The following is a 27148-nucleotide window of genomic DNA, read 5'->3' as shown; positions in this document are numbered from 1 at the left end:
AGAGGATGTGGTACAGTTGATTTATATAATAAATTTTCCCATTGATTATTTTTCCTGGTTGAGTTGAGAATGACAAATTGTGAGTGCGTTTGGATCTGATGCAAAACCGTCAGAATGTCGCAATCCCAAAAATTTCGCAATCCAGGGCAAATCTGATGGACAAGGGAGTGTTAATTGTGAGTGAGCCAGATTTGCTATTTTTAATTTGGCCTCGCTATCACGTCTCTTCACAGATGAATTCGAAGGCTACAGGGAGTTGAATGATGAGTCACTATTGAGTTAGTAAAATCACAATTGATCTCCATTTCCTGTTGATTCCAAAATTACTGAAGTGTGAAAGCTGAGAGTGACTGATCACTTCTTGGAGGGGAGTTTGAGGGTGGAATGTGGAAGTGACTCTCTCTGAAGTAACTCAACGCTGCCCTGGGTGTCAGGACAGGGATGTCTGCAGTGAGAACAGGTGTGTGTGTGATGGTCTGGCCGGCTGAGTTACCTCCGAGGAATGATAATCCGCACACTAAAACACGCTCGCCCCGCAGCCAGGTGGGGGGAAGAGGTGTCTTAAGTGGCTAATGATAGAAGCTGAAGATTAAAGTTTTCGTTTGTCTCCTCGGGTACTGGAGTTCTTTCTAACTGCCCTGTGTTTCTGTTGCTTGGCTCAGACCATTCATTCTCCCTCGAAATCCCCGTGCTCCCAGTGCTGTTGCTGTGGCAGTGCCCTGCTCCTCTGCAGCGAGGCACATTGGCAGAGGGGGGATGCAGGGGCAGCAGTGGAGTGGGACACTGAACATTTTGTGTGTTTGTAGTTGTTTGCAATTACCTTTTGATGGATGGCAAATCATCTGTCATCCTGCAGCTTTGTTCTTTTCTTGTGATGGAAATGCTCTTTTGACAGATAGTAATTAGAAACACTGTGGTAAGTGCAGGTAAGATTTAAAATTTGTTTTTTTTCCTTCCTAGAACTTACTGTTAACAAAATATTTTTTTTCTTTGGTTAGGAACTATTAAGTCACATTACTAGACTCTGCCCACGTTGCATATGTGAGAGTAAATTCTGCTGAAAGGGGATTTGTTGGAAGAAATTAAAAGGAGGATGTACACTGTTCTGAGTTATACTGGAATCAAGCTATAAAGAAGCCTTGAATTATCACTTCAGGAAGAGAGAACTTAGTTTAGTTCCCTGGAGGACTAAGAGGAGGTGGGAGGATGCTCCTCTGCTGCATCCCTCACAAAATTCTGATTTCAAAGAATTTTTCTGAAGGGGTATTCTCAAAGGGGAAGTAACAACCTGTGTTCTGCCTAACTTTTCAGATGGTCTTTGAACCACTGAAACTTGTCCTGGCTGTACACTCTGATATACTGTGTTAAAAAAGAAATAAAGAACCAGGAGAAGAAGAAATATACCTTTTCCTTGGAAACCATGTACAAGTTTTCCTCAATGTTGCCATAACTAAGATTGACAAAAAATGGGAATGGAGGAAAAAGAGATGGCTAACCCTGCTGTCTGAGAACAGCTCAGTTTTTGAATTTGTAAACAAAACAGGAAAAAAAAAATCCTGCCGGCTTCCTGACAGGCAGGGTGTGCGGTTTTCAGTCAGAGGAGCTGATTCACTTGGTCTGGCTTTTGCAAGGGAACAACGAGAGGAATAAATTGCTCTGAGAGGGTGTAAAGAACTTTCCTTTCCTCTAGAAAAAGTTGAGCAAACATGGAGCACTGAGTTGCATGGTTGAAATTTGGTGAGGCGTGGAAAGGACACTGGTTTTCAGCAAAGTATGATGTTTGTTCAGGGTGTTGTGAATTCAGGAGTAAGAGTTGCCACACTTTAAAGACATCTCTCAGTCGTACTGAGGTTTAAAGGAGCTGCAAGAAGCTTTAGGAGGAGCGATCTTGGCAGTTCTCAATGCTGCCGCTTGCAGAGAATCTTCCAAATACTTACAGCCACACCTTGATACCTTATATCTTGCCTTGTAGGATCTCTGTTGATGTGCCCACTACAAAAGCACTTTGTTAAGACCAATTAAATGTATAATATTTTTATAATACTTGTGTTTTGGAAAAATCAATATGACCAGTTTCCCTTTGAAATGACAAGAAGCCTGTTGTGCTGACAGAGTAGAACGCATTAGGAAGTGGTGCTTTGTATCCTCTCAAGAGTAATGTGCTCTTGTTTTCTCTTAATCAGCAGGATGTTCTCCTGTATGTCAGATGTCTTAGTTGTTTTTGTGATCTCTATCAGAGAAGAGTGAGGGGGGAAAATGTCAGAGGAACAGAACAGGTTTAAAAGCTTTATAGCAGAGAAAGCCTGCAGCCCTGCATTTCTGCTTAGGTAAAAGTAGTAATCACCACCTTAGGGTTGGACACTTCGTGTTTATGTTTGTGCTTTAAACAATAAATAAAAGAACAACTTGCCCTTCAGAATAACATAATGTATAGCCTGTTGAAATACTCTGGAGCATAAGGGATATAATTAACCCTTTTCCCTTTAGTGTGGTTGTGTTTCAGAAGCAAGATGTCTAACACATTATTTGCCGGTTCACTGAAGTAAGGACTTTTCAAGTTGATTGTCTGAAAATCAGACCTCTTCTTCCTCCCTCCATTGCCTTCCCCTCCTTCCCTATTTTCTGAGCTGCAGTTTCCAAATTTGTAGTAGGTCTAGTAGTGGTTGCCTTTTTTTTTTTTTTTTTTTTTTTTTTTTTAACTTAAAAGTAGCCATTGAGAAGGAAAGCTTATTTCCTATCACTCTTGCTCAAGGCTATAAAGAATAGATCTTGGAAGTTCAGGCACTTGTCCAGGCTTTTCAGAGGAATTTTTAAGAGATGCTTTTGATAGACTGAAGGAAGGGCAAAGACCTGAAAGGACTGACATCACAACCAGGATTTGGCTCAATGCATGAACAAAACCTCTTCCTGTGATCCTTGAATATTTTGCTTTACTGATCAGGTCTTGGGTAGCACAAATCAATTCTGAACTATTCCCTCATATAGTTTTGGTACGATTCAGTGAAAATGGGCTGAAATGAGACAGAACCTGAAATGCTTCCAACTCTTTTTTTCCCATCTTGACTCTCCTTGAAGTATGTGAATTAGTGTGAGAAATTGTCTGTAGCTCCCACCGGGTCAAATGGAGGTTGAGATTAAAAATACTTGTCTCTGTGTGTATTGTAATATTGATCGTGGGGTGGTAAATAATTCCTTGGCAGCAGGATTGCCAGGTCTGGTGTTTTAGACTTCATTTGTAAGTTCTGGTGCAGTCTTGCTTCTGGCTCTGTGCTCAGACCTGCTTTTTGTTCTTTGATAGATATCTGCTTCATTACTTCCTTTGACCAGCCTTTCCTTTCTGATAAACTGTCATTCTTTGGATTGGTTTAGCTGCCTGGAGCTCCCGGGGTCTGTTGGTCACAGTATTTATTCTCTTTTTGTTGTGACATTTTAATAAATTAACGGTCTTCATAAAGCCCCATTCCTGTTTCTCACCTCTCCTGCATGGGTGTGCACCAGTTCACACCAAAACAAAGATTGCTTCCCAGTCTCTTTCTTTGAATTTCTTTGTTTTTATCTGTTCCATTGTTCATGTCTTTATGCAGTGTTACCCAACACTGTCATTCCTGTCACTTAGGGACCTCCTTCTTTGGGCACTCATGTTTTCTAAAGTGGACTAGGAAGTTTTCTGTTAAAGGCAGTGTGTCGGGGGTGGTTCCGAGTTCAGGACTGTGTCTGTGTCCTAAACTGCTGGTTAACTGTGGAGGCAATGAGGAGACCGAGTCCTGGTTTCTGACTCTGAAGCTGAATGAAGCTGGCATGTGGTAAAGCAAAGCACTGTCGGCTCAGATGTGTTTTCTTAATGTGGAACCAACTAGCCTTGCACAAATACCGTGGTTTTCTTTCACAACAGCGGAGCGAGGCCGGCGGAGCTGTCAGACGGGTGAGGCGAGGCGAGGGCTGTCCGTCACCTCTGCTCCCGCACCAGTTCACCTTCAACCTGGCAGCTGGAAAGGAGGGTGTTCTTGTCCAGATCCTTTTTACCTGTGCTTTTCCCCCTCGTTTTACTTCATGTTTTTCTTTCTCTGGCTTGGTTTAAAGCTTTGTGTTTGGACGTGGATGTGGCGCTGTTACCCATCGCGGTTGTGCCACCGAACACCCGCCCCGGCGGCACAGCTTGTGTTGGCAGGAGCTCTTTGGCTGATGGGACTTCATGTTGTTTGGGCAGGCAAATCATAACTACAGGCAGAAGAATGCCTTTTTTGGGGTGGCTGTAGTGGCACAGTGGAGATTAGATTCTTCTTCTACCTCCCAGATTGGCAGCTGGTTTTGCTGTTGATGATGGTGGGGAAGGATGTGGGGTGCTATAATTAGTTGTGGGATTTCAGAGCTTGGAGGGAAACCTTCCTTGTGTCCGAAGGAAACAGTCTCACCAAAACTTACTTGAATGTATTCTGGGTCCAGAGAGAGGTTTGCTTTGATGCAGTCATGTAGCCTAATTCTAAAGTCTTGTAAGCAGCTTCTGCCTGTGTGGCAGTTTACTTCTCATCAGGAGATGTTCAGAATTATTTTTTTGGGTGGTCCCTCTGTTTGAGAGATGGCAGCTGTTGAGATCAGTGAATATTTTTTTGTCTATCTTGCAGAATGCAAAATGTCTGAATTGTTATAATGATAAAAAGGTTTCTGAATGCAATGAAACTGAAGAATATGTCACTTAGGTTTATATATTTAGGAGTGTATTACAGGGTTCATGTGGTTTCTCTTGCTTCCCTTTGTCTAGTTCCTCCTTTCATCTCTTGCAGTGGATAAAGTTCACTGTTTAAATTTTAATCAAAGTTCTCTAAGGAAAGATTTCTTATCACTGGTTAATTACAAATAGATTTTCTATAATAATTTAAATATTAAGCAGTGCACATTTGTTAATACTTTGCCAAAGAAACACACATGCTCACAGGCTGAGGTTCCAGGTGTTCTGGTGCTAAACCACCTTTTGACAGCAGTTGCTCACTCCATAGTTCCTCCAGGGAGGATATTTTAATTCCATCAACCAAGTCATGGCAGTTAAGTTCTATTGCAGTTAAGAAAATTTGAGTCTGAAAACTTCTAGTGTGTCATGTCCCCCCCTGCCTAAGATGAAAATTGCTTTTTGAGAGGATGAGATATTTTGAAATAGAGATCTTTCAAAAACTGGTGCGTTTCAAGAATCAGTTCAGCTTAAACCTAGAAAAGCATGTTTAGATCCATTTTTTCATGGTGAATGCAGCAAGCTCATTTTAAAGATGATTTAAAAGATGTGTGCCCGAGTTAAAATCTCATTTTGTGTACATACCTCTGTAGATATCCACCACAAAAACAAAGCAAAACTTTCACTCACTTGTTCTTCTCTCCTTAATGTTATCCATCTTTTCTGGCTCAAATTTCTTCTAATTTCTTACATTATCTTCTTCATGACCAGAACAAATAGTGAAATAGTACCAGGGAGCTGGCTACAGTCAGGCTCATCTGTGCCTTTAGGTAGGAGAGGGGTGTGTATATGAGGTAAAGGGTAAAAACAGTGATGAAGACTGAGCACTCTATCTTGGTCTTGCCTTGATTTACCTTCTGGAATAAATCTGTGCTGCTGCAGATCCCAGTGAGGGGAGGTTCCTGAAGTTGGGAGTGCCTAGAGCAGCATGCAGGTTTGATATTGCTGCTTGGTTTGTCCTAGTCCCATCTCTTGTAACTTCCTGCATCCTCTTCCCCCCAAAGTCTTGCAACACCCTTCTTGCAACACTCTTCCCCCCAGTTTTGGCTGAGAAGGGGGGTGGAGTAGGTAATCCCTGATGAGGAACTGCTGAATGAAGGGTGCCATGGATTTATTTGTCTCACCCTCTTGGACCCACTGCTTTCTCACGAGGGAATTTGTTAGAAATGCATCAGGGTAACCTGTTGGCACCCCAGGCTCTCCAGAAGCACCTGCCAGAGGGTGAATAGTAATTCTCCTGCTTGCTCTGCCATTCCAGTGCTCTTCTGATGAAAGTGGATATGGTGACAGGAATTGCAGTTGCCAAGCAATAGAACTTAGCAGAGCCTGGCTGGTTAAATACCTGAACTGTTCTGCTCACCAGAATTGCAGCATCGTGCATCACCCACAGTGCATCTAGGCAGTGTCTAAAAAGTGTATATGAGGTTGGAAATCCAATGTCTTGGGCAGTATGTAAATGTAAAACAGTATGGGCTGAAATGTCACCTTGAATTTAAGTGTGGGGAGCAGCTGGAAGTAAACCACTGTTGGCTCTTCTGTTTTTAACAAGTTATATATATTTAGGTTATTTTATTTTTTATTTTTACAGTTTTACAGTAAGGTTCAATCAATTGCTGATGAGAACATCTTCGTAGATACGTTGAAAATCCTATACTCAAGCTTTTCTTGTATTTTCAGAGAAATGAAACTCCTGGAGTTCAGTGGTTGACTGTGCCTAAAGAGCTCTGGTTCCCCATGCTTAACCTTGTTTATCTGGTAGCTTCTCACCTGTGTGCATTAAGGATGTTTTGTTTGAGGAGGGACTCTCCTTGAGTGGTATCACAGAGGTGTTTGGTTCTGTTTTTCCATGGTTATTGTGCTGTGATGCCTCTGAGACAATAAATACCGTGTTAACGCTGCCTTTGTGGAACAAGACACTTCCCTTGCTTGGGCTGGGTTTGTGATACTAAAAGTGAGTCAGAAGCATCCAATTCACCAGAAAAGTGAATTCATGTAGGAACTCCTCTTGGTATAGCTGCTTTGGTTTACATTTGCCTTAAATTGTGTTCTGGTACAAGTGTTTTTGGTTGATAAGGCCTGAACTACGTTACCTTGTCTCTGGTGCCAGCCCACGTGTTTTACCTTGTATTTGGAGAGGAAGGTTCTTTTTTCAACCTAGTTAGCTCATTGCTGGAAAGCCCCACAGCACCTGCATATATGTAATTTAATACCTTTAAAGCCCTTTTTGGGGATTGCAAGTTGGTCATATTTTAACTGCCTTGAGAAAGCAGGTTACAGCATGACCTATGTGATTCTTGAGCTGTGTAGCTGCCATGTGAAGGGAAGGGTGGGAGAGCTCCCTGTTCTGTTAAATGAAGTTTGATAGCATTAACTTTTTCTTCTGTTCAGTTAGATCATTGGGGTTTTTAGCACCATGTTAATTTCTATTTTGTTGGAAATAAGGGACTAATGGAAGTCTTAGTTTAGTTTGTTAAAACAGAAACATTGCTGTGGAAGGCCAGAGAATGTGGGATTTCTGTGTTTGATTGCTTAAGAGCTGGTTAGCACAGCATAGTAGGGCTCTGTGTTGCATATTGTTAAGAGTAATTGCATCAGACTTGTAATTTTTCTGTGGATCTATGAGTCACTATTAAGTCCTTTGCTGACCATTATGGATGCAATTGTATGTTATGATATTGTTTTGTCAGTTGGCTTCTAATGAAGCCTGAATGATCTGGCCTGATTAGGCAGCCATTTTTGGAAAATAATAATACTAAAAAAATTCCCCAAAAGCTTTTAAAGAGTGACAGCTTTCCTAGATTACTGCAGGGTGGCAACCCGACAGGCAGCTAAGAGCACGGTAAAGTCTTCCTAAATGTGAGTTGCTGAGCCCAGCCACATGATGAATTTTCATTCTGGAAGAATTTGGCTGCTTATCCCAGCTACCTAAGTGTATATCCCATAGGTTTCTGTCAGCCAGTTGCTGAGTCACTTGGATGTGCAGACAACTGTTTTAAAAACAAATAAATAAAATCATCTGCGCAACTATTTTTTTTTAAAGGTGGAAAGAACAGTCCCCAGGAGAGACAATTTTTGCTAAGCTCTATTGTCATCACAGATTGTGAAACATAAATTCAGTGTTATAAACAGCTTGTAATTTCAGTCTTCCATTTTAGCTTTAGCAGGCATTAGACTGAAGCTGCTGGCATTGGGTTTAAACATTATTAGCACCATTAAAAATGTTTTACTCTCATTGATCATAATGTGCCACCTACTCACTTGTATGTTACATATTTTGTGTAGAATGGCACGTGCTCATTTTGTGGTGCTGTCAGGGAAGTTAGAGTGTGGGATAAGAAAAAGTGCAGAGGTTTGAAGTCTGTCTCCTGTGAGGAGGGGGCTCATCTTTAGCGATTTAGGCATTACCTGCTTTCTTCTGCAGTCTTTGGTTTTTTTTGTTTGTTTGTTTGTTTGTTTGACAGTTTTCTCACAAACTCGACCAGGCTGTGACTCTGCAGTGTTGCAGGGAATTATCCTGGAGCTGCATTCAGCTGGTGCTTCCAACAGCTTTTCCTTGCCTCTAAAAACACAGGAGCAGCTTGCCAGGGGTTAGAGTGTTCAGCTCCAGCCACGTAGGGTTCAAACAATGGCTTTTCGTGTTTGACACCTACAGGGTATTAATGGGTGAGAAATTTGCTGGTGAGGTTCATCTTCGAGTTAGCAGAAACTTTTACAGGCATTACCCATAACCTGGGCACTACAGATCAGGGTTAAAAGTTTGCTGCTTCTTTTCCTGGCTTTGGTAGCTGGGGGTTCTGGGCTGGATGTTACCCTCCCTCCATTCCTGCCCTGTGCACCCATGAGATGAGCAGGAATCCGTGCCAGCCGAGCTGCTGATGTGCTATTTCAGCAGCAGGAGGTAATGGATGTGGCTTCACAGGAACCCCTGAGGGATGTGGTGTATCAGAGCAGCCTTGGTCAGAGAGGATTAATTTGGGGATGACTTGTCATGAGGATGCTTTCACGTGAGCTGGGCTAATTCTAGACCTCCTTGCTCTGGTGAGCTGTGTAGAGAAGGCATCAATCAGTGTTATTAAAGGGATTCAGTTCATTTTGTTGGCTCCGTTTTTGCTAAGCTGCTGTTCCTGTTGATATTCAAAGTAAAACGTTGGCAGAGAGACCCCAAGTGAGATGAGGGACAAAAATGTGATTTATTCTGAAGTTTTATTTGTGTAAACTTATGGGGAAGTTGGAGGAAGTTCATGGAAAGCAACAGGGCCAGAGATATCTTTAGCCAATGACAGCTGAAAATTGTAAGAGCAAAAAGGCAGAGACAGTTTGAATTTGTGATGTGGGTTGTCGCCCTTTTGTGTGTTATTTCTGTGAATGTTTTGTTCTGGTCAGCGTGGTAACACAGTGGCCCTTGGATTTGGAATATATAGTTAGTAGAGTGGCAGAAGAGAAGATTAAAGTAGGATGTGTGTATTTTTCTAAGGGCTGTGGGAGACAAGGAGAATGTGTGTGGAGAAGGGGAATCTAGTTGCCTTTTAAAGAATTTGCACCAAATGTGATTGGCCTCTTGTGGCACCACTTTTTCCTTCCAAGTCTGGGTGAAAATAATTCTGTAAAAGGTTGATAGGAGTGATGAGTAGCATGAGGTAAATTAATGATAATAGACTATATTTCTCATAAATTACAAGCTACATTGCAATGTAATCTTGAGTCCCGTGAGTGTTCTGAAGATCATAGTGGTCTGGCTTTGTCCTCCAAAGCTTAACTTGTAATTAAATGAAAAAAAAAAAAAAAAAAAAAAACAACCAACCCAAGCCCTCCTTCTTGGCCTTAGATATATTATGAAAAATGTTCTCAGGACTTATATTCAAATAGAAACAGTGGGGTTTTGTTTGGGTTTGAGTGTTCCCTTTCATGTTTTGAAAGCCAAAGGTGGCAGCGTTGTGCTAGTGCTGGAAATACAGAAGTTGAAATTCAGTTATGGTCTTGCTTAACAAACTCTAAAATGATTGATGTTTTCTGGGTCATGGGGTGCCTTTTATCTATCCCCTCCCCACCTTGAGAGATGTAGCTTCATAAAATCTTGGTAAATGTAAAGAGGTTTATGTCGCATATTTGGTGAAGAGAAATAGTTCAGTGGGTAGGGAAGCAGCTTGAATCGTGATGTAGATTTAGTTCCCTCCTTGTTACTGGTTCTGACATCCCAAGAGGTAACACAGAAGCTGGCTTCCCTGGGAAGAGATCTAGTGATTGATGTGACACATACAGGATAGGTGAGCTTAGAGAGTACAGAAATTTTGTGGGAGGTTGTGTAAGTACATTAAAGACACTAAAATATATATCTCATTCATAGTGTCACTACGGAGGCAAAACCAAGAGCTCAGTGGGTGGTGGAATCCTGTGTTAATGTAAAGTGTCATAAGCAATCTCTCCAACCACTGATTTCTGTGAACTCCACATTTAATTTCTTCTTTGCAGAGTATGCAATTAAAGAATCCTGAGACTTCAGTAGTAATTTTTTTTTCCCTTACGTCTGCAAATGGTGCAACTGTACTGAAACTTTTCACGGGCTCGAAGGGAAATTGTGGTTGCTAAGCTGCTCCTTCTCAGACTTTCTAGCTTTGCCTTCCATTTCGTTGAAACTACAGGAACAAAGAAGGCTTAGGCCCAGGCCATGGGCTGCAGTGACTCTCTGGTCAGTGATGACTGAATAACACTTAAAAGGTTTTTTTTTAGGGTGATATGATAGTCCTGATTGCTTCCTTAAAACATGCATAATTTGTGGGAATAAGAATGAAGAGAGATATTAAGGTCAAGTTATACTTTCCCCTGGTTCTAGTCTGTATGGGCATCTCATTTTCTGACTATTCCTTCTGCTTTCACTCATGTGTCCTTCTGCTTCTCTTCTGAGCAGTGGCAGTCATGTAGGATAGAGGCTCCTTATAAACCTGATGATTTGTTTTATCCTAAGTTCAGTTTCTTTTTCCTAACATCATTCAACCTTTTAGTGTCTTCAAGGAACTTTTTGGAGCCCTAATTTTTTTTCTCAGTGTGCCAGACAAGCCCTCCATTGAGTTGATCCAGTAGATAGTAAACATGTCAATATGCAACCCGTGGTACATTATGCAGATCTAAATCCACTCAGTGCAATAAACATGTTTTGTTGTTGTGAGAGAGGGATGGGAACTCTGGAGATGCTTGCCTGAAAAGGGATGTGCTGCATGCTGGGAATCTGGGATGAGGGCTGCTGGACCACGGCCACATTCAGTAGCTGTTTTGGACTCTTTCTTTATAAGGACCTGCCATAGATTAAAACTAAAAAACACATGATGAAAAGGAAGTGGCTCTGCTGGGAATAAATAACAACACTGTTCAGAAGATGTGCTGATCTCCCAGAAAGACCCACAGCCCTGAGCTGACATTACTGCGGGGTGATGTGGTCAGGCCTCTTTCATTAGAGCAGTTTGGGAGAGAGCAATGTTCTGCACTCAGTAACATCAGCTCTGTGCTGACCAGAGAGCAGCAGTAGCTGTCTGGGAAAGCCAACCTCTTCTTGGAGTGGAGTGTGCTCAGAAAAGCCATTATTGGCAAAGTGAGCTGTGGTGGTGTGAGCAAGCTACTCTCTAAAAGTAGAACCAGCCACAATTGTGTTCTTGTATTAAGCCTTGTAGTTCTTTCTTTGTGTGGGAATTCATCCAGCACTGATGGTGACACACTGTGCTTGTTACCAGCTGTGCAGAATTTCGGGGTAGATGAGAAGTTGAGCAACCTCCTGCCCTCCCTTAAAAAAGAACCCTTTGGAACCTTGTGGATCACAGACTTGGCCCTCAGAATGGGTGTTACAACCCCTGGTCAGGAAAACAACATGGAATTAAAACAATTTCTGTACCTTCAGTGCTTGTTTTCAGCAACCAGTGTCAAGGGATGCTCTTTGTAAAACGGAAACACTGAAGGTATCCTCATTTAAGATTAACTTTGCATCTCTACTGTGAAGTAAAGGAAACAGTTCTCACAGGAGCGAATTCAGGAGGGGGAAAACAAAGGGAAATCAGAAATCAGGAAAAAGGTGAGTGTGAGCTGATATCGAGGTTGCTGGTGAGATGCTCATGGCAGGCTGTCTATCCTCATTCTCGTTCTCATTTCAGAGATGTAAAGGACTGCTCAGGCTGAACGAGTCTCTGTTGCCAGGGAAAACCTGACCCAGCTGGGGTAGACTTGTGTTGAAAAGGCCTTAGGATTGTGAAAGGGATGTGCTGGATTGACTCAGAGCTGCCTTGGTGCTGTTTTGTCTGAGACCTTTTGATGTTGAGAGAGCTGGATAGTGGTGGTTACTCCATCTTTAACTTCTGGCTAGTTGAGAAGATATTGAGACCGTGCAGTGCAGTACAGCCTTCTAATGTCATCCAAAAAAGGCCAAGGGTCGAAGGCAAGGCTTAAAATGTCAAGGAGTGTGTTTTTTTTCCAAGAAAAATTTACATAGTTGTGTTTCTTTAGAACTTCTAAATGGAGCAACCTGGAGGAATACAAAACTTGTAACTATGATGTAACCATGATGAAATTGCTTCTTGTAGGAAATGAATCCTTCTCTTATGAAAACCAGTGAACGTGTGAGCTGTCAATGCTGCCCATGAACACCTTGGTATTGATAGTGAATTAGCTGTGATGAATTTATGTCCAGCTGGGATGTGGTGTAGCAAGCAGAAGTTGTAGTGTCGGGTGAATATTGAAGAGAAAGCTCTCTGCTGCTTTGTCTGTGCTAGCATGAGATTTTGCAGAAAGAAGAGAAGGGTTCCTTCAAAACACTGAAAGTCCTTTCAGGAGTCACCAGTGACCTGAAGTAACTGGTGGATATAGGAAAAGAGTGAAGAGCTGCTGTGTGGAGTAAATGGCTGTTTGTAAATAGATGGTGATGAGATAGCAGGTGTTTCTCAAGGTGACAAGGCAGCTCTGCATGTCAAAATGGTTTTAATGATCCAAGTGAGTTTTGGCAATTCATAGTTAAGGTCGAGAGGAATCTGCTGGATCACTACACTCTGTGACACAGCTTGTTTGGAGCCTGCCCAGCCTGTCCTCAGCAGTGGTGCTGTGTGTGTGTTCACAGCCCCAGCTCTGCTCCTAGCCAGGGCACCACTTACACAGAGACTTGCCAGGAGGCTCTGCCAGATCAAGGAGCGTTAATTACTCTCGTCGTATGAACCTGTTACGTGCAATCACTTTTCCTGGTAGTTCATTGACCCCATCTCAGTTACATGAGCAGGCTTGGATCTGTCCTCTGACTAGGAATGGGCTGCAGATCGTCTGGATGACTGGGGTGTGGAGTGGGTATTTCTATTGCCTTTGGAAGTTTATATGCTCATGGGATGCTCCCAAAAAAAAAAAGAGCACAACAGGGCTTCTTGTTGGATACCAAGTAGAGCTCGGGACTCCTTTACTAAAGAGCTGTTTCCAGGGAGGCATTTGTGTTTGTCTAGGCACAGACTGCGTTGCTTCACTTCAGTATTTTACCATATTGGGGAGTTACCTTTTAAAGAAATAAATACATTTCTCTTTAAAGAACAAATTTCTGACTCTGAATCAGGTTCTTGTTTTAGGCTGAGTCTGATAAATGATAGGCAGTCTAAGGAAAGGCTTGGAGATCTGTAGGCAGCTGAATGAAAACAGCATGAATCTGACTATTGGTAATTATCCTGGGTGTTTATAATCTACCCAGAACTAGCGGGGCAGGGTAATAAACAGCTGTTGCGTTTTTATGTTCTGTTAGTGAGCAAAATAAATACATAATAGTTAATTTCCAGTTCTGAATTAAATATAAAACAAAGGCAAGTTATCCTATTCATATTAAAAAAGTTCTCTAAACTGGAATATCCAAAACTGTTAAATGGAGTATAAATGCTCTAAAGAGCATTTTCTGTGCACTTCACTGTGTCTGACAGACCAGTTTATATTGTGAGTCCATATATGCTTTCTCTCAAATGGCATCCAAAGAAAACACAGCACAGCCAGATGGAAATTGGAGTTGACTTTGAGCTCTGATTAATTTGTTTTTCATATAATCCTTTTCAGGGCAGAGAGAAAAACGTGAGAAAAAGATGATGAATTGTGGTATAATTAACTCTGGTGAACAATGTGAACGCAAAAGAAATTTCTTTTAGACGATATCTTCTTTAATGGGAGCTGATTTTTCCAAGTGTCAGGATGGCCCACAATGCTTGTCCTATTTCACATTTGTGTCTCTGCAGTTCTCATTATATGTGTAAAGTTCTGCAAAACATAACTCACTAGATGAACTAATAAGTTCTTAAATCAGCAATGTCAGCAGCCACTCACTCATCTGTGATCAATTTCTAATGTGGGACCCCTCTGGACTTCATCCTTTTCCATACTGAGCGGATGATGTTTCATAACTAAGGCAAGCGAGCAGATACTTTTGCCACAGAGCTCTAGAAATTTCATTGATTTATAAAAGCATTAAATATCTAAAATTAAGTAACTTTTGAGCTGAAACAAACATAAAGCTAAAAGCAATATGACTTTGAAAGCCCAGCCTCAAACAGAGACGTGAACAGATATATAATGCTTTAGTTAACGGTTGCTGCCATTTCTCTTACAAATTGTTCTTTAGGGTATTGTAACTCAGCTGTTTTTAGACCCATCACTCTGGAACCTTGCCTGCAAAATGTCAGCACAAGTGCAAATTTTATTTCTTTTAACAAAATAAAGGGCTTGGAGCAGTTAGGCTTTCTAAACTTTTATGGCAGGAGAATAAATTCTGCTACTTTTGCTTTGCCATAGCAGGAGCCATACTGTTCACCTTGGCCTGCCAGCAGGCAGAGATGGAAGCCAAAAGGGTTTAATGGGGGACACTGTATGTGTTTAACTTGACTTTTCAAAACAAGAGAAGCCCACTTCAGAGTGTAAATACCCTTTGGGCAGAGGGCACAGTCCTTTGGGTGGATGGAGGGTTTGTGGCTTTAGAACATGATTTCTGAAGTTGAAAGCAAGACGTGGGTACCAGCTCATTAAAGGAATTTAATAAGGCTCGAGGCTGTTTTTCCTACAGGTTCAGGGGAGAACTCCTCACTTCTTCTGCACTAACCAGTGCATCTCTTGCCACATCTACTACCTTGGAGTTCTTTAATGTTCTCCCTCTTCTATCTGGCTTCTAAAGCTGGATAGTGCCAACCCATTCACCCTTTTTAATGTTTTCCTGAAGCTCAAGCCTCGACACATATTCCAGCAGTAGAGTCCAATTTTTCTGAAATCAGTATGTACAAAAATGGGGATTTCATGCAAGCGTTCCTGGTGGTACATTAGTCTTGGTGGTTTTTTTTTTTTTTTCTTTTGAAGGTCTAGGGAATGAACTTTCTTGCACATAGCTACTTCAGTGCAGCAAGTCACATTTAATAGCCTTTGCTTTCAGCTTGAATCTTTACAGAAGGAAGATTAGGTAATAGTTTGTGTAGAAACATCTGTTTCCTAACAAAGATTTTGCCCTATTTTATTTTTTTATGCTATCCCTCTAACCAGAAAGTCCTTTAGTCTTTTAAAGACTTAGAAGTCTTTAAGTCCTTGTTGGGTATTAGAGTTGCTGTGGCTTTAACATGCTCATGCTCTGGATCTTTTGTTAGCTTAAGTTATTAGCCTTAGATAAGTGTTGTGGGATGGAAGGACTGCTTTCTATTGTCAGTGCAATTTCTGAATCTCTGGACAATTTGTCTGGGTTAGAATTTAAGTTTTTTGGCTCCAGTGCTTGTTTAGACCTTTCTCTTCTCTGAGGAAAAGAGGTTTTTAAAATAATTAAGCCTAGCATGCATTAAAAGAGAACCTTTCCACAAAATTGAATTGCTTGGTGTTTATTTGAGTTTTGGGTTGCTTAAATAAATAGGCATTTTGCTTTGTTTGCTTACAAGCAGTTTAGTATCTCTAATGGGGAATCTTTTTTCCATGTTTTCCAAAGAAGACCAGCTCTGAGGGTTTTGAAGAACAACAGCTCTCTACACTCTGTAGTTCTTTGTTTTACATCCAAGTGGATTGTATGTGTCTAAATATTACATTATTAACACACGTCTTCCAGTGCCTTTAATGTTGTTATTGTGATGTGTCTCTAATATGGAAAAACTTAATAAATAGATTTATTAGGGAATAATCCTTTTGGTCATTGTTTTCTTCAGAGTTCATTGAGTTCAATCTGCTATTTTCAAGGAAAGATTCTTCACTGTGATGTTCCATGTTCTTGTAAATAAATTTATCCTGTGTTTCTTAGAACTCAAGAGACTTTTTTATATCTTGGTGCCAAAATTAGTGAAACTTGTTTACTGGAACATGCAAACAGGAATTCAGTGCTGTAAGTCCAAGCACTTTGTTTTCTTCCCAGTCACAGAGCAGGAAGTGCTGACCAGCTTTCCGTGGATTTAGTGTTGTTGCTGACCTACTGCAAGACTAGCATTCCAAGAATTAGGGCTTGTTTGGCGTGTGACCCTGGAAAGAAAGAGTGATTTGAGGCCAAAGTAGTAATTTTCTGGGAAATGCCCTCTTTGTGTGCATGTGTCTTAAGCAGGGTGGGGAGTGAAATAGTAACGTAATGACCACTGGATCACTTTCTGGTTTACCTGACTGGTTTGAAGTGATGTGGCTCATGCCCTGCTCTGGGCACACATTCATGAAATAATTTGAATCAGGGTGTGCAAATGCATTTGGTTTATCTCTGTATTCCTCGGTGTAATGCAGCTCTTGTCATCAGCAGTAATAACCCAGCGTTTCTCTGTGTGCTGCAGAGTATAGGAGAGCTGCCATCCCCGTGGTGCTCCTGGTAGTGCTTAGTGTGATAGGTTAAATGAAGTGAGGGTTCCATGTAGGTGTAAATCAAGCACTCATTTTCTATTTTAACACTGCAACCTAATTCAAAGTTAAAAATCTTATGGCCATCAGAATATCCTTCTTGCGTTCCAGTTTCAAAAGGTTTAGGAATGCCTTATTTATTAACTTTCCTTCCTCCTTTTCCATTTCAGTTTGCGGGCCAAATGTCGACATTCGCAATGATATCCATGAGCTGAAGCGCCTGGAGAACTGTACGGTGATCGAGGGTTTCCTGCAGATCCTGCTCATCTCCAAAGCAGAGGATTACCGCAACTTCCGCTTCCCAAAGCTCACTGTCATCACTGACTACTTGCTGCTGTTCCGTGTGGCAGGCTTGGAAAGCCTCAGTGATCTCTTCCCCAACCTCACAGTCATTCGTGGCAGGAACCTCTTCTATAACTATGCCTTGGTTATCTTTGAAATGACAAATCTTAAAGAGATTGGGCTTCACAACTTGAGGAACATCACCCGCGGGGCCATCCGGATCGAGAAGAACTCTGACCTCTGTTACCTCTCCACAGTGGACTGGTCTCTCATCCTAGATGCAGTGTCCAATAACTACATCGTTGGGAATAAACCTCCAAAGGAATGTGGGGACCTGTGTCCAGGCACGATGGAAGAGAAGCCATTGTGTGAGAAGACATCTATTAACAATGAGTACAACTACCGCTGCTGGACCACCAACCACTGCCAGAAAAGTAAGATTTGGGGAGATATCCTGTTTTTGTTACCTCTTTTGGAAGTAAATGTTTGGTTTTGTAGGTTTATTTTAAGCTCTTCAGCAACTGAAACTTTTATTCTAGTTGTGTACAGTTTACATGAGTTATCCGGTTGCCACACAAATAGATTCTTCCCCAATCAGTAAAGGTTTGACTCACATAAATTAAAAATAAAAAGAGAAAACAACAAATCAGCAACTGTAAAACAAGCCCCAGCAAACTCCCTGAGTTACTTCCTCATGGAAAAGGTGGAAAGTGTAAGTATGGAACCAATGCCATTGTAGTAAAGCTAGAGGCAGCTTCTACCTGCCTTGAGGACTTTGGCAGGAGGTGGCCATCGAGTGCCATCTCGTCCTGCTGAAGTGACATTCCGTGTGTGCCAGAGCTGTTGCCGTGCGTGCTGAAGCTGCTAACTGGACTTTGTTTTTTGCTTCTCTTGGCGTGCACCTCCAGACATTCCTGTAATGGTAAATCCTGTACGTAAGGACTTGTTTACTGACATTAATTTTCACAGTGCAGTCTGTAGTGTCAGAGAGTCCATGAATATCTTGACTTCCAGTGAAGTTACCCTTGCCTGTTTTGTTCTTATCTGGCAGGTTTATGTCTTTCTGATAGCAAGTATTAGCAAAAACAAAACCTGATCTCTTCTCACTTTTTAAAAATAGAGTAAACAAACACATAATTTACTCAGGTAACATGATTACATGGCTTTTTGAGTTCATCCTGTAACTTTACGAAAGCTGAGCCCTGCAGTATCAGTAGGGCTTAATTACCAACAGTCGTCACTGGGAGGAACAGTTCCTAAATTCCACTTGCAGTCTTGACCAAAGCTGCCATAATGACAGGAAACACCACAGTGTGAAAGAAATCAGGACTACATTCGGGTTACCTTCATCTGGCATGTTGTGTTTTTCTAAAGTGGCTTGTCAGTTGCTTGTGGAGTCCTCCTGTTCAATTAGAACTGCAATTAAAGTAGCTCGTGGGGCAGTTTCAGTCAACACATGCCAAAAATACCTCTGCAAAAAGGCATTTGGAGTATGTGCTTTTATCAATACTTACAGGAAATAAAGTTCGTTTTTTAAACAAAGCAAAGAAACCCCCTCAGCCTGTTACTGGGAGACTTTGTGCTTTGCCCAGGGTGAGGGGAGTGTTTCTATGAGTCCTGCAGGCCAAATTTATGTCTTCATTAACAGAGTGTAACTCTGTTGTCTACAGAGGGTGACCAAGGTGACTCCTGTGCAACCTCATTGCCCTGGGTGGTTTGAGTGGATGTAACGAGAGTGTATTTAATGAGATATAATGACTTACTTGCTTTCTGTTGTGTGCTTTGCCTATTTGGAGTAGACAAAAGTAATGTGCAAAAAAAACCCTTTTTTGGCATCTGAGGGACTGTTAAAATAATTTGGATCCCAAATACACATGAGAAAAAATTTGTTTAAGTAAAATGAGGTCATAGTTAGACTGTGATAGCAGGACTTTGAAGGCAGGGGTGTAGGTAATGGGGTTTTTTTCCATATATGCTTTCATCTCCTTTCATGGGAGATTGTGAAGAAGAAAGCAAGTATTGGAAAAGAGCCTTGAAAGGCTCGTTAAGAGCATTACTGTGTGCAAAAACAATTCGGTTTAGAGTATTTTAGGATGTACAGCATATAAAGAAATTATCAAGTTCTAATCAATAAGCAGAGTGAGAAATTTGGACCTGTTCTAATCTGTTTGTTGTGTTAAGCCACAGACTTGAAGGAAGATGACTTTAAATTTGCAGGCCATTCATGTAAAAAGAAAACAACCCCAAAGTACTCCTGCTCTGAAGAAAAACAAAGGAGGTACAAAAGTGCAGTTGTTCCAAAGGAAGCTTTTTGTCTCCCCTGCTAGATTGCTTGGGCACTTTGGCAATGAACTCCTGATCAGGAGAGGACTCTTGCAGTATGAAATCACACAAGACATGAAAAAGAAGAGAAGGAAGGACCTTTCAGTTACTGAGTGGTTCAGTTGGCGTTTTCCTACGGGTCGAGATACGACACCTATGTTATTTTCCAGGGAATATTTTTCTGGTGCAGTATCTAATTTAACCCTGACATTCTCCTTGTGCGTCACAGTAATGTCAAGCTGAAAATGCTCTCTGTCATTCAGGGTTCCTTTGTGCCTTTTTATTTTTCTTTGCTCTGGCTCTGTGGAGGAGTGTGTATTAAATCTCTCTTGTCCTTGTTTAGGTTTTACGCTGAAAGATCTGAAGTTGGTGGGTAAATGTTGTGTGGGAACACTTGGTACTTTAAGTAGCCTGGCTTCTGTTTAGTTTTGCCATTGAGTGGAAGTTGTTTTTTTCCTTCTTTTTCTTGCTCACAAACAAAGGAAGAAGCTTGTGCTTCCTTCAATATAACTTGTGCAGGAACAATGCTGAGGGAGGAGGGAGGGAAGGATATGCTGTGTCTGAGTTAGAATAATCCATGGACACTTCTATAAAAGAGTAAGCTACAAAGAAACTGTAACTTTTAAATTTTTCTGGGTATTTTTAAGGCTCAGCGTAAAGCGTCAGCAGCTCTCCTGCCAGTTTGGTTGCCCTGGTTTCTGTGTAGTGTACATTCCTTTACCTTCGAGTGCCCCAAGGCAGCAGCAGTACGAGTTTGCTCTCTTTGGAGCTGCAGCATGTTGTGTTGGGCTTGGCACACTCTCTTCTCTCCGACTTGCACCTACTTTTATGTTGGTGTATTAAATGCCAGCTGTGCCTCGCTGGGGTTGCAAGACCACATAGAAGAACCCCTCAAGATAAAAGGAGAGTACTGAAGTTGTTTGTTTGCATCAGTGCTTTGGGGCACAGGTAGAGATGGAAAAGATAAAAACTGAGTGTCCAGACATACAAATGAGACTATGGCCTTTTATGTTTTTCTTTTTTTTCTGGCAGTTGTGACTGCTGGAAAGGTTTATGGAAGCTGCCTGCATCTCGCTCAGCAACTGATGTGAGAACCAGAAAAACTGTTCCTGCTGTACCCCTTGAAAGGCTTGTGTCTGATGACACACTAGCTCTGCCTGTCCAGTGATCTGCTGTAAAGAAAACTTTGGTTGTTTTCTGTATTCCTCTTGCTGATGATTAACTTTTGAGGTCTGCTGCCTTAGTCACTAGGCCTTTCCAAGCCTGCAGAAACCAAATGTAAATTACACCCTTGAAAGCCTGCCTGGAAGTTCAGGATCCCTTGTCTACCGTAACGTTTGTGTTCTTTTTTCAAGCAAGTCCAGCTAATGCTTCCTAAGACACTTTTGCTATTGCTTGGGCTGTAAGAAATGAACTGGGCAAACTATTTGGAAAAGTAATAGCAGTGATCTGTATATAAGACCTGTGGTGCCCTGCTGGGCTTTTCCCCTATCTTAATGTTTTTTCTTCTTGCCCCCAGTTAGGCTGGAGGTGCTCAGTGTCAAATACTTGCTGAAACTTTTCCTACTCAGAAAAAAGACAATGGGTCTGGTTATGATGGAGACAGGCTGTTACCTCTCTCAGGAAAGGGGTGTTGGCTTCAGCTGCTGCTTCTGTGGGTCAGGATGAGAGCACTGTCTGGGTCCCCCCCTTGTGAGAGAGAGCAGATTAGAGCTCCCGTATTTCCCAAAGGGGGTGGAATAGCTGTGCTTCCCATAAAAACAGTGACATAAAAACAGTGACAGTATCTGGAGTGTGTGTGGGAGCTTTAAGATTAGAGTTTAGGAATTAAAAAAAGGATGTGTAAGCTGGCATTGTAGAGAGGGCGTGGATGAGGGCTGTAAGCATTAGGCACTTGGTTCAAGAGATGAATTTGACGTGAAACAATAGCTTATGTAGACCTCACTGCACAATACAACAGGAAAAAACTTTGAGCTTCTCAATGTGTGAAACTGAGGACCATGGAAAAGGCATGTGAGGATTTGGAGGCCGATGAAGCAGATGGCAGCTAAGCACAAAATGTTTTTAATGAAAATGTATCCTTATTCATTTTTGAATTAGTTTGACAATGGCCCGAGAAGATGCGGTGTATGAGGAGCAGGAGGGAGAGAATGACAGTGAGTGGGAAGAGTGGTCCATATGTGCCTTCTACTAAAATGTTTAAACATATGGAGACAGTAACATGATGTATTCTCACAAATATTCGGAATCTGCTCCTGTTTGTTTACACGGAGCTCAGAAGATAATGCAGTTGAGTGGTGTCGTTTGACATGGCTCCATTGACTTGTGCAGTGCTTACAGTGTGCACCAGCTGGGAATCTGCTCCCTGTTGATTCAGCAGAGTAGTGCTGCAAAACATGTGCTGCACTTTCCCCCCACCCCCTTTTCTCTCCCTGTCTTTCCCTCTTGGAGGAGTATTCACTGTATTCCTCTGTCCTTTAGAAATAGTGAAAATACATGAACTGTGTAGGCAGCAAGAGAGGGGAAGAAGTTGGGAGGCAGAGATGATGAATCAAATTATTCTTATTTTGCTTAAAATTATGTTTGCATGCTTTTTTTTTTTTCTGTTTGCTGCTGCAATTTTTTTCCCCTTTAAACACTGAAATATAGTAGATATTATATATGTCAGCAGAGGACAACATGCTTTTAAGTTTTACTCTTTCAGCAAGCAAATTAGATGTGGTAAAATGTTAGGTGTTGGTCTGTGTAACACTAATCCTACCTTTGTTGGTTTAAAAAAAATTAGGTGTCATATAAACCTGACCATATTTTTGAATGGACAGGTTTTTTGTTGATTGTATTTGGTTGGTATGCAAACTCTCCAGCAAAGAAACGTCTTCTGAAAGGAATAAACAGACAAAAAAAGATAATAAATGTAAAAGGCACAGTTGGTGTCACTGAGTTAGAAAAATCTGGAGTACGTTAAAAAAAATTGTTAATGTTTTCCTTCTAAATGAAGTTTTTTTGCTGACTTTTGCTCCCCTCCTGAGAAGTTTGCTCTCCAGCCAGAGGTTTCCCAGAATTTTTATTATGGCTGTGAGAGCATATTTAATTAGTAAGCTGGAATGGCCGCAGAGCAGTTTAGGCCAATCTGCAGTTAATTACTGTAGCAGTGGTTTATATTCTGAGAAAAGGGCTAAAATTAAACAAATGTATACTTGCCATTTTCCTTTGTTCTATTATAAAATGGCATAACCTGGGAAGAATCTTGCAGCCTGCACTAGCCACCTAAAACTATGTGATAATGTTAAGTACTCATCGTGGCTTCCTAGTTTCTTTTGGCACAGAGATTTGTAGAGGACTGTTTGTTTTGTGAGGTCTTTAAATTTGGGAGTTTCATTTTCCAGTATGAAAAGATGATGCAGTGAGCTCAGTCCAGCGCTTTGCTACATGTTCCAAAAAAAAAAAAAAAAAAAAAAGCAACTAACTTTTAAAAATACTTTGAAAAGATTTAGAACTTTCCCCCACATTTTGGAATAAAGAATGCAAAAAGTTTGAAGTTTTTGAAAATACCCTCTGTCTTTTCTACTCACATTTACACACACACATTCATCTTCTGAAGACATCACATTTTACACTTGCTTCAACTTGCTGTATGTTTGTCAGTCCAGAGGTGTGTTTATGGTCACCAGGTGATGTGGAGCTGCATTTTAGTGTCCATCCATGCTATTGGAGAAATTTATTTTTCTTTGTGTTGTTTGAGATGATGGGAAGGAGTAATCTATGTGTTGTGGAATGAGACAATAAATGAGGCCATGATTTCAGTGGCACTACGATTCCTTATAGGTGGTGGAGTGATTAAATGTATGTGCCCAGTTACTCTGAGTAATACAAACTCTGTTTTATTAGAGACCATTCTAATGGATTTACTTGAATTGTCTTGTGCCAAGAAGCTGTTTCAGTGTCAGAAAAAAAGCCCTGTAGAAGTGCAGTTGGGAGGTCACTGATAGGAAATAGTAATTCCTTGCTTTTCTGGGTTGTGTGTGTGTTCATTCCTCAGCTGCGTTTCTCTGATGCTGTGTGATAAAGGCTGGGGAAGAAAAGAGTGCCAGTTCTGCCTTACAGGAGGATACAAAAGCATCACCAGGTTGCACACTGTGTGCCTGACAACCTTATAACGGGGAGTGCTTGAAAAGAAGTCCTGGTCTAACCTCAGGTTATGTGGAAGCTCATGGGAGAAGGGAATGACTCTGCAGCCCAAGGGGCCTGAGGCTGTGGAGCAGAGGGGGAGAGGGAAATGATGGCTGCAGTCACATCCAGTGAGGATTTCTAAGATAATGTTTATTTATTTTGAACTTAAAATAAGAAAAATAAAAGGAAGTGCTTTAAAACTTCAGTCACATCCTAAATTTACTTTTAGAGATACTGTGTATTAGTGATGTTTCAGAAACTTGATCATCTGGTGCTAGCTAGGGTTGGAAACAAAATGCTTTTGGTTTTGCTTGCAGCACTTTGCTGTTCTTAATGATTTGTTCTCATCCTGGAGCAGACTGAAAGTGATGCCGTTTAGAGAATTTTTTGGTTTACTTTCCTGTGCAGCAGTGCCATGTTAAATCTATGCAATTAAATACAAATCTAAACTTGAACCAGATCTTTCATTAATGTGCTTAACGTGGATTTCCAGGCCCCATTGATATATATTAGACAAATGTTTGTTAATAGAATAGACAATTGTATTGGATAGCTAATTAGATGTAATGTAAGGCTTTAATTTTATGATGAATTTGCAAAACAACTGGGAGCTGGGAACAGCTAGCAGTGTTATAGGGAAAATGTCAGGGAAATGTCAAGTGTAAAACTAAAAGAAAGCTGTGGTTTTGCTCTGTTCTTGCAGATGTCACAGGGACAAGGCAAACTCAGCCTGGCTTAGCATTTTCTGCAGATCTCTGTGGCTCTTATCCATGCAATGAGTCCAGCTTGGAGTGGGTTGTGAGTTTTCCTAGGGATTTCAGTTTTGGCAGGTAATGCTTGTGTAGATGTTAGACAAGGGGTGAACTTGAGCTGCAGTCTTCTTATCTTGGTGGGGGACCCTAAAGTGATCTGTCCTCCACCTGTCCAATTGTCCCATTTTCATGGAATGTATAGAAATATGTCTTTTGTGATGGCTGATCTGCAATTAATTCTGACATTGACTGAAGGAAGGGGAAACGTAGGCTCAATCTGGATAGGAATCATGTTCTCTAAAAATTTTGCATAGGAGGAGCCATTTTCCTATTTTTCCTTCCCCAACACTCATGAATGTAGGAATTAATTGTCCTTTAGCATTTTCATAAATAGTTTTTATGTGGCAAACAAGTTTTTCGGTGTTTAGCAGTCCTGAAGAAGCCTTTGTTTAGCCTTTTCCCCCACTAATAGTGGGATTTCCTTCTCAAGTCTGTCTATGAGAATTAACTTCTAATAAAAAGATGCTCAGATAATAATACGTTAATACAGATTGTTGAATTGCCTTTTTCTTCTGAGGTGAACTCAGCCTGGTTCAGTTGTCGACTGTCTCTTCCTCCCCCTCCGTTTGAGCGTTGGGAATGGAATGTGCATGTGCTATCAGGCGAGTGCTAAAAATGATTTAGCAACGCGTTTGCCCACCATAAAATGGGGAAAGTCTGAGGTGCCCTAGAGCCTGGCTTTTTAAAGCTGGAAACCATGTGCCATTCTCTCCATATTTTTTTGTTTACTGTTTCTTGCTGGGCAAAGTGAACGTGTAGTTACCTGCCCAAAGCACAGTTCTGTATGCCCAGGCTAATTATTAAATGTATTTGTGTAGCCCTTGACAGTGTAGGCGAGAATGAATTCAGCACATGACTCTTGGGAAAGGCTGGTGTTTTTTTTGGAATTTGGTTGCTGAGGGGCGACTCAAAAGTTCTCAGTTGTTGCTAGTTAAAGTTCAACTTACACTCTTAGGTGGATCAAACTTCTACTTTGTACACCAAGTGTGACCCTCCTGATGTGCTTTTTCCTGGTTGCAGCATATTGGGTTTATAGGCATCTAACTGTTCCCCCCTTAATGAACACTGCTCCATGGCTGTCTAGGCTCATCTTCCCCCATTAATGGCTTCTCTAACTTTTCGATCAATTATGGGGTCAATTTGTCTTAATTTGTTTTTTTTTTTAATTGTTTTTTCCAGTTGATGTGTGAGGGATATAGATGGATGATTAAAGGTTATGGTTTTTGGAAATGATGCCATTTAGGAAGCATGTTTGAAGTGTTGGGCGCGCAGAGAAAGTCTTTTATATCAACGCAGGCCTTGGGAGGAGGAGATGTTTTTCTATGTATAGAAACTTCCCGTATAGGATAGCAAGGGAAGGTTGCAGGGGGTTTGCCTGTCTCTTTAAGTGGGTTTATAATTGGCTAGGAATTTTTGTCAGCTTAGTCACTGCAGCATTCAGCGGATGAGGGAAAAAAACCACAGGCCCCAACCGTTAGGGCCGTGGATAGGCTCTGTCATCCCAAAGGAATGCATGTGAACAAAACACTTTGTGCGGTGCAACCGTTGGCCTAAACAGTATTGCATTCTTAAAGCAGGCTCTGAGTCACATGGAGCAGATGGATTGTTTCACTAAAATGGAAGTTATGTATCACTGAATGCTCCGATCGAGCCTTCAAGTGTGGTTCCAATAGGTCAGGGTGATGAAGGAGTGTAAAGGAAAAAAAAAAAAAAAATCAGCTCCTTCTTGTGTGGTTGAAATAGTTTCTGTGGTGTTGAAAAGGTAAGAAAAGTGTTTCACTTTATTAATTACTGGGCTGGCACACCGGCCTCAAAAGTTTCTCCCTAGATTTCAGCCCAGCACGGTCTTAATTCTGAAACATTTTTTTTCATGCTACCCACACTAATCCAAAGAAACCCTTGTTTTGAGGGGGACAAGGAGAGGAGTAAACCCTGCTTGAAGCCCCAAACCTGTTGGCTCTTCTCCCAGTGCAGCCAGCTGCTCTGCTCTTCCCCAGCCTGGCAGCCTTTTGCCCCAGAATCTTTCTTGAAGCTGTTTTCTCTAGATCCCAGAGTGTATTGACCAGTGAGGGAGTAGCTCTGTCTCTGAGGATGCCCTATCCCCTTTATTTGGTTTTATCTCTTCCCTTTGAGGGATTTGAAAGGATCTGATAGGAGCGTTTCCAGTCTCCGGCCTTCAAAGCATGCAGGGGAGGAGCTGTGACTTCTGGCTAAACAAATTCAGAGCTGTCAAGTGAGGTGATTTTTCTATTTTTTTCCCTTCCCATTTTGTGGGGAATCCTCTTTAAAGAGTGCCCTAGGATTTAGTGGAAAACCCAGCGTCCAGTTGGTCGATATTGACAACTGCTGTCATTTGGCAGGCTGGCACTGGTAGGAGTGCAGCAAGTTTGGAGGTCTTAATCCAGTTATCACGAAGGCAGGTGTTTCGGAATTAGGGCCTCCCTGTGTTGTATTAATTGAATCTTAAATCATTACAGCACAAAGGGGAAACATTGACTAAATTCCCTTCCATCTCTGGAGCTTTCCTCATGAAGGCAGCACATGAATAGGAACTCTTTCTTAGAGAAGCTGGTTTACTTTGAGTGCCTGTGAAGGCTGTTTGGCAGAATCAGAATTGACTGGTCCACGTGAAGCGCTACATGCAGAACTGAAATTGCAGTGAGTCACTGTCTGCTCTGTCTTTTGTGATCTGAGAGTCTGGGATAAAGTACTGCAGTGGGTGTTACAGATAAAACCAGTATGCAAATCCCTAATTCAGAGATGAAGCCTTCTTCCTCTTCTGCTCACTGCAGTTGTTTGTGTGCATCCATTTCTCTTCTGTAGAAGAGAAATTAAAATAATCAGTAATACCTTGCACCAGGAGATGAAGAGAGTGGTGGCAGGGAAAACAAATACCGCTTCCAGCAAACCAGCTGTAGAGAGATCTTAAATTCAAGGGCTGCTTTAGGATCAAGTGGTTTACAGGAGAATATAAGTAATTGGAATGCATCTTAAAGATGAAAAAAATCAG

General features: G+C 41.4%; 1 protein-coding gene across 2 annotated transcripts in view; it reads left to right on the top strand.

Annotated features, from left to right (window-relative positions):
- Positions 1-27148, top strand: part of IGF1R (insulin like growth factor 1 receptor) — a 171693-nt gene that overhangs the window by 13400 nt on the left and 131145 nt on the right. For both annotated transcript variants that reach the window (XM_053954582.1, XM_053954583.1), the window contains exon 2: positions 16723-17268. In XM_053954582.1, coding sequence (XP_053810557.1) covers positions 16723-17268 — 546 coding nt within the window. The remainder of the gene's footprint in view (positions 1-16722; positions 17269-27148) is intronic.

Source organism: Vidua chalybeata, chromosome 13 (assembly GCF_026979565.1).
Source record: "Vidua chalybeata isolate OUT-0048 chromosome 13, bVidCha1 merged haplotype, whole genome shotgun sequence".
NCBI classification, from domain to species: Eukaryota; Metazoa; Chordata; class Aves; order Passeriformes; family Viduidae; genus Vidua; species Vidua chalybeata.
This window is presented reverse-complemented; position numbering and strand designations above follow the sequence as displayed.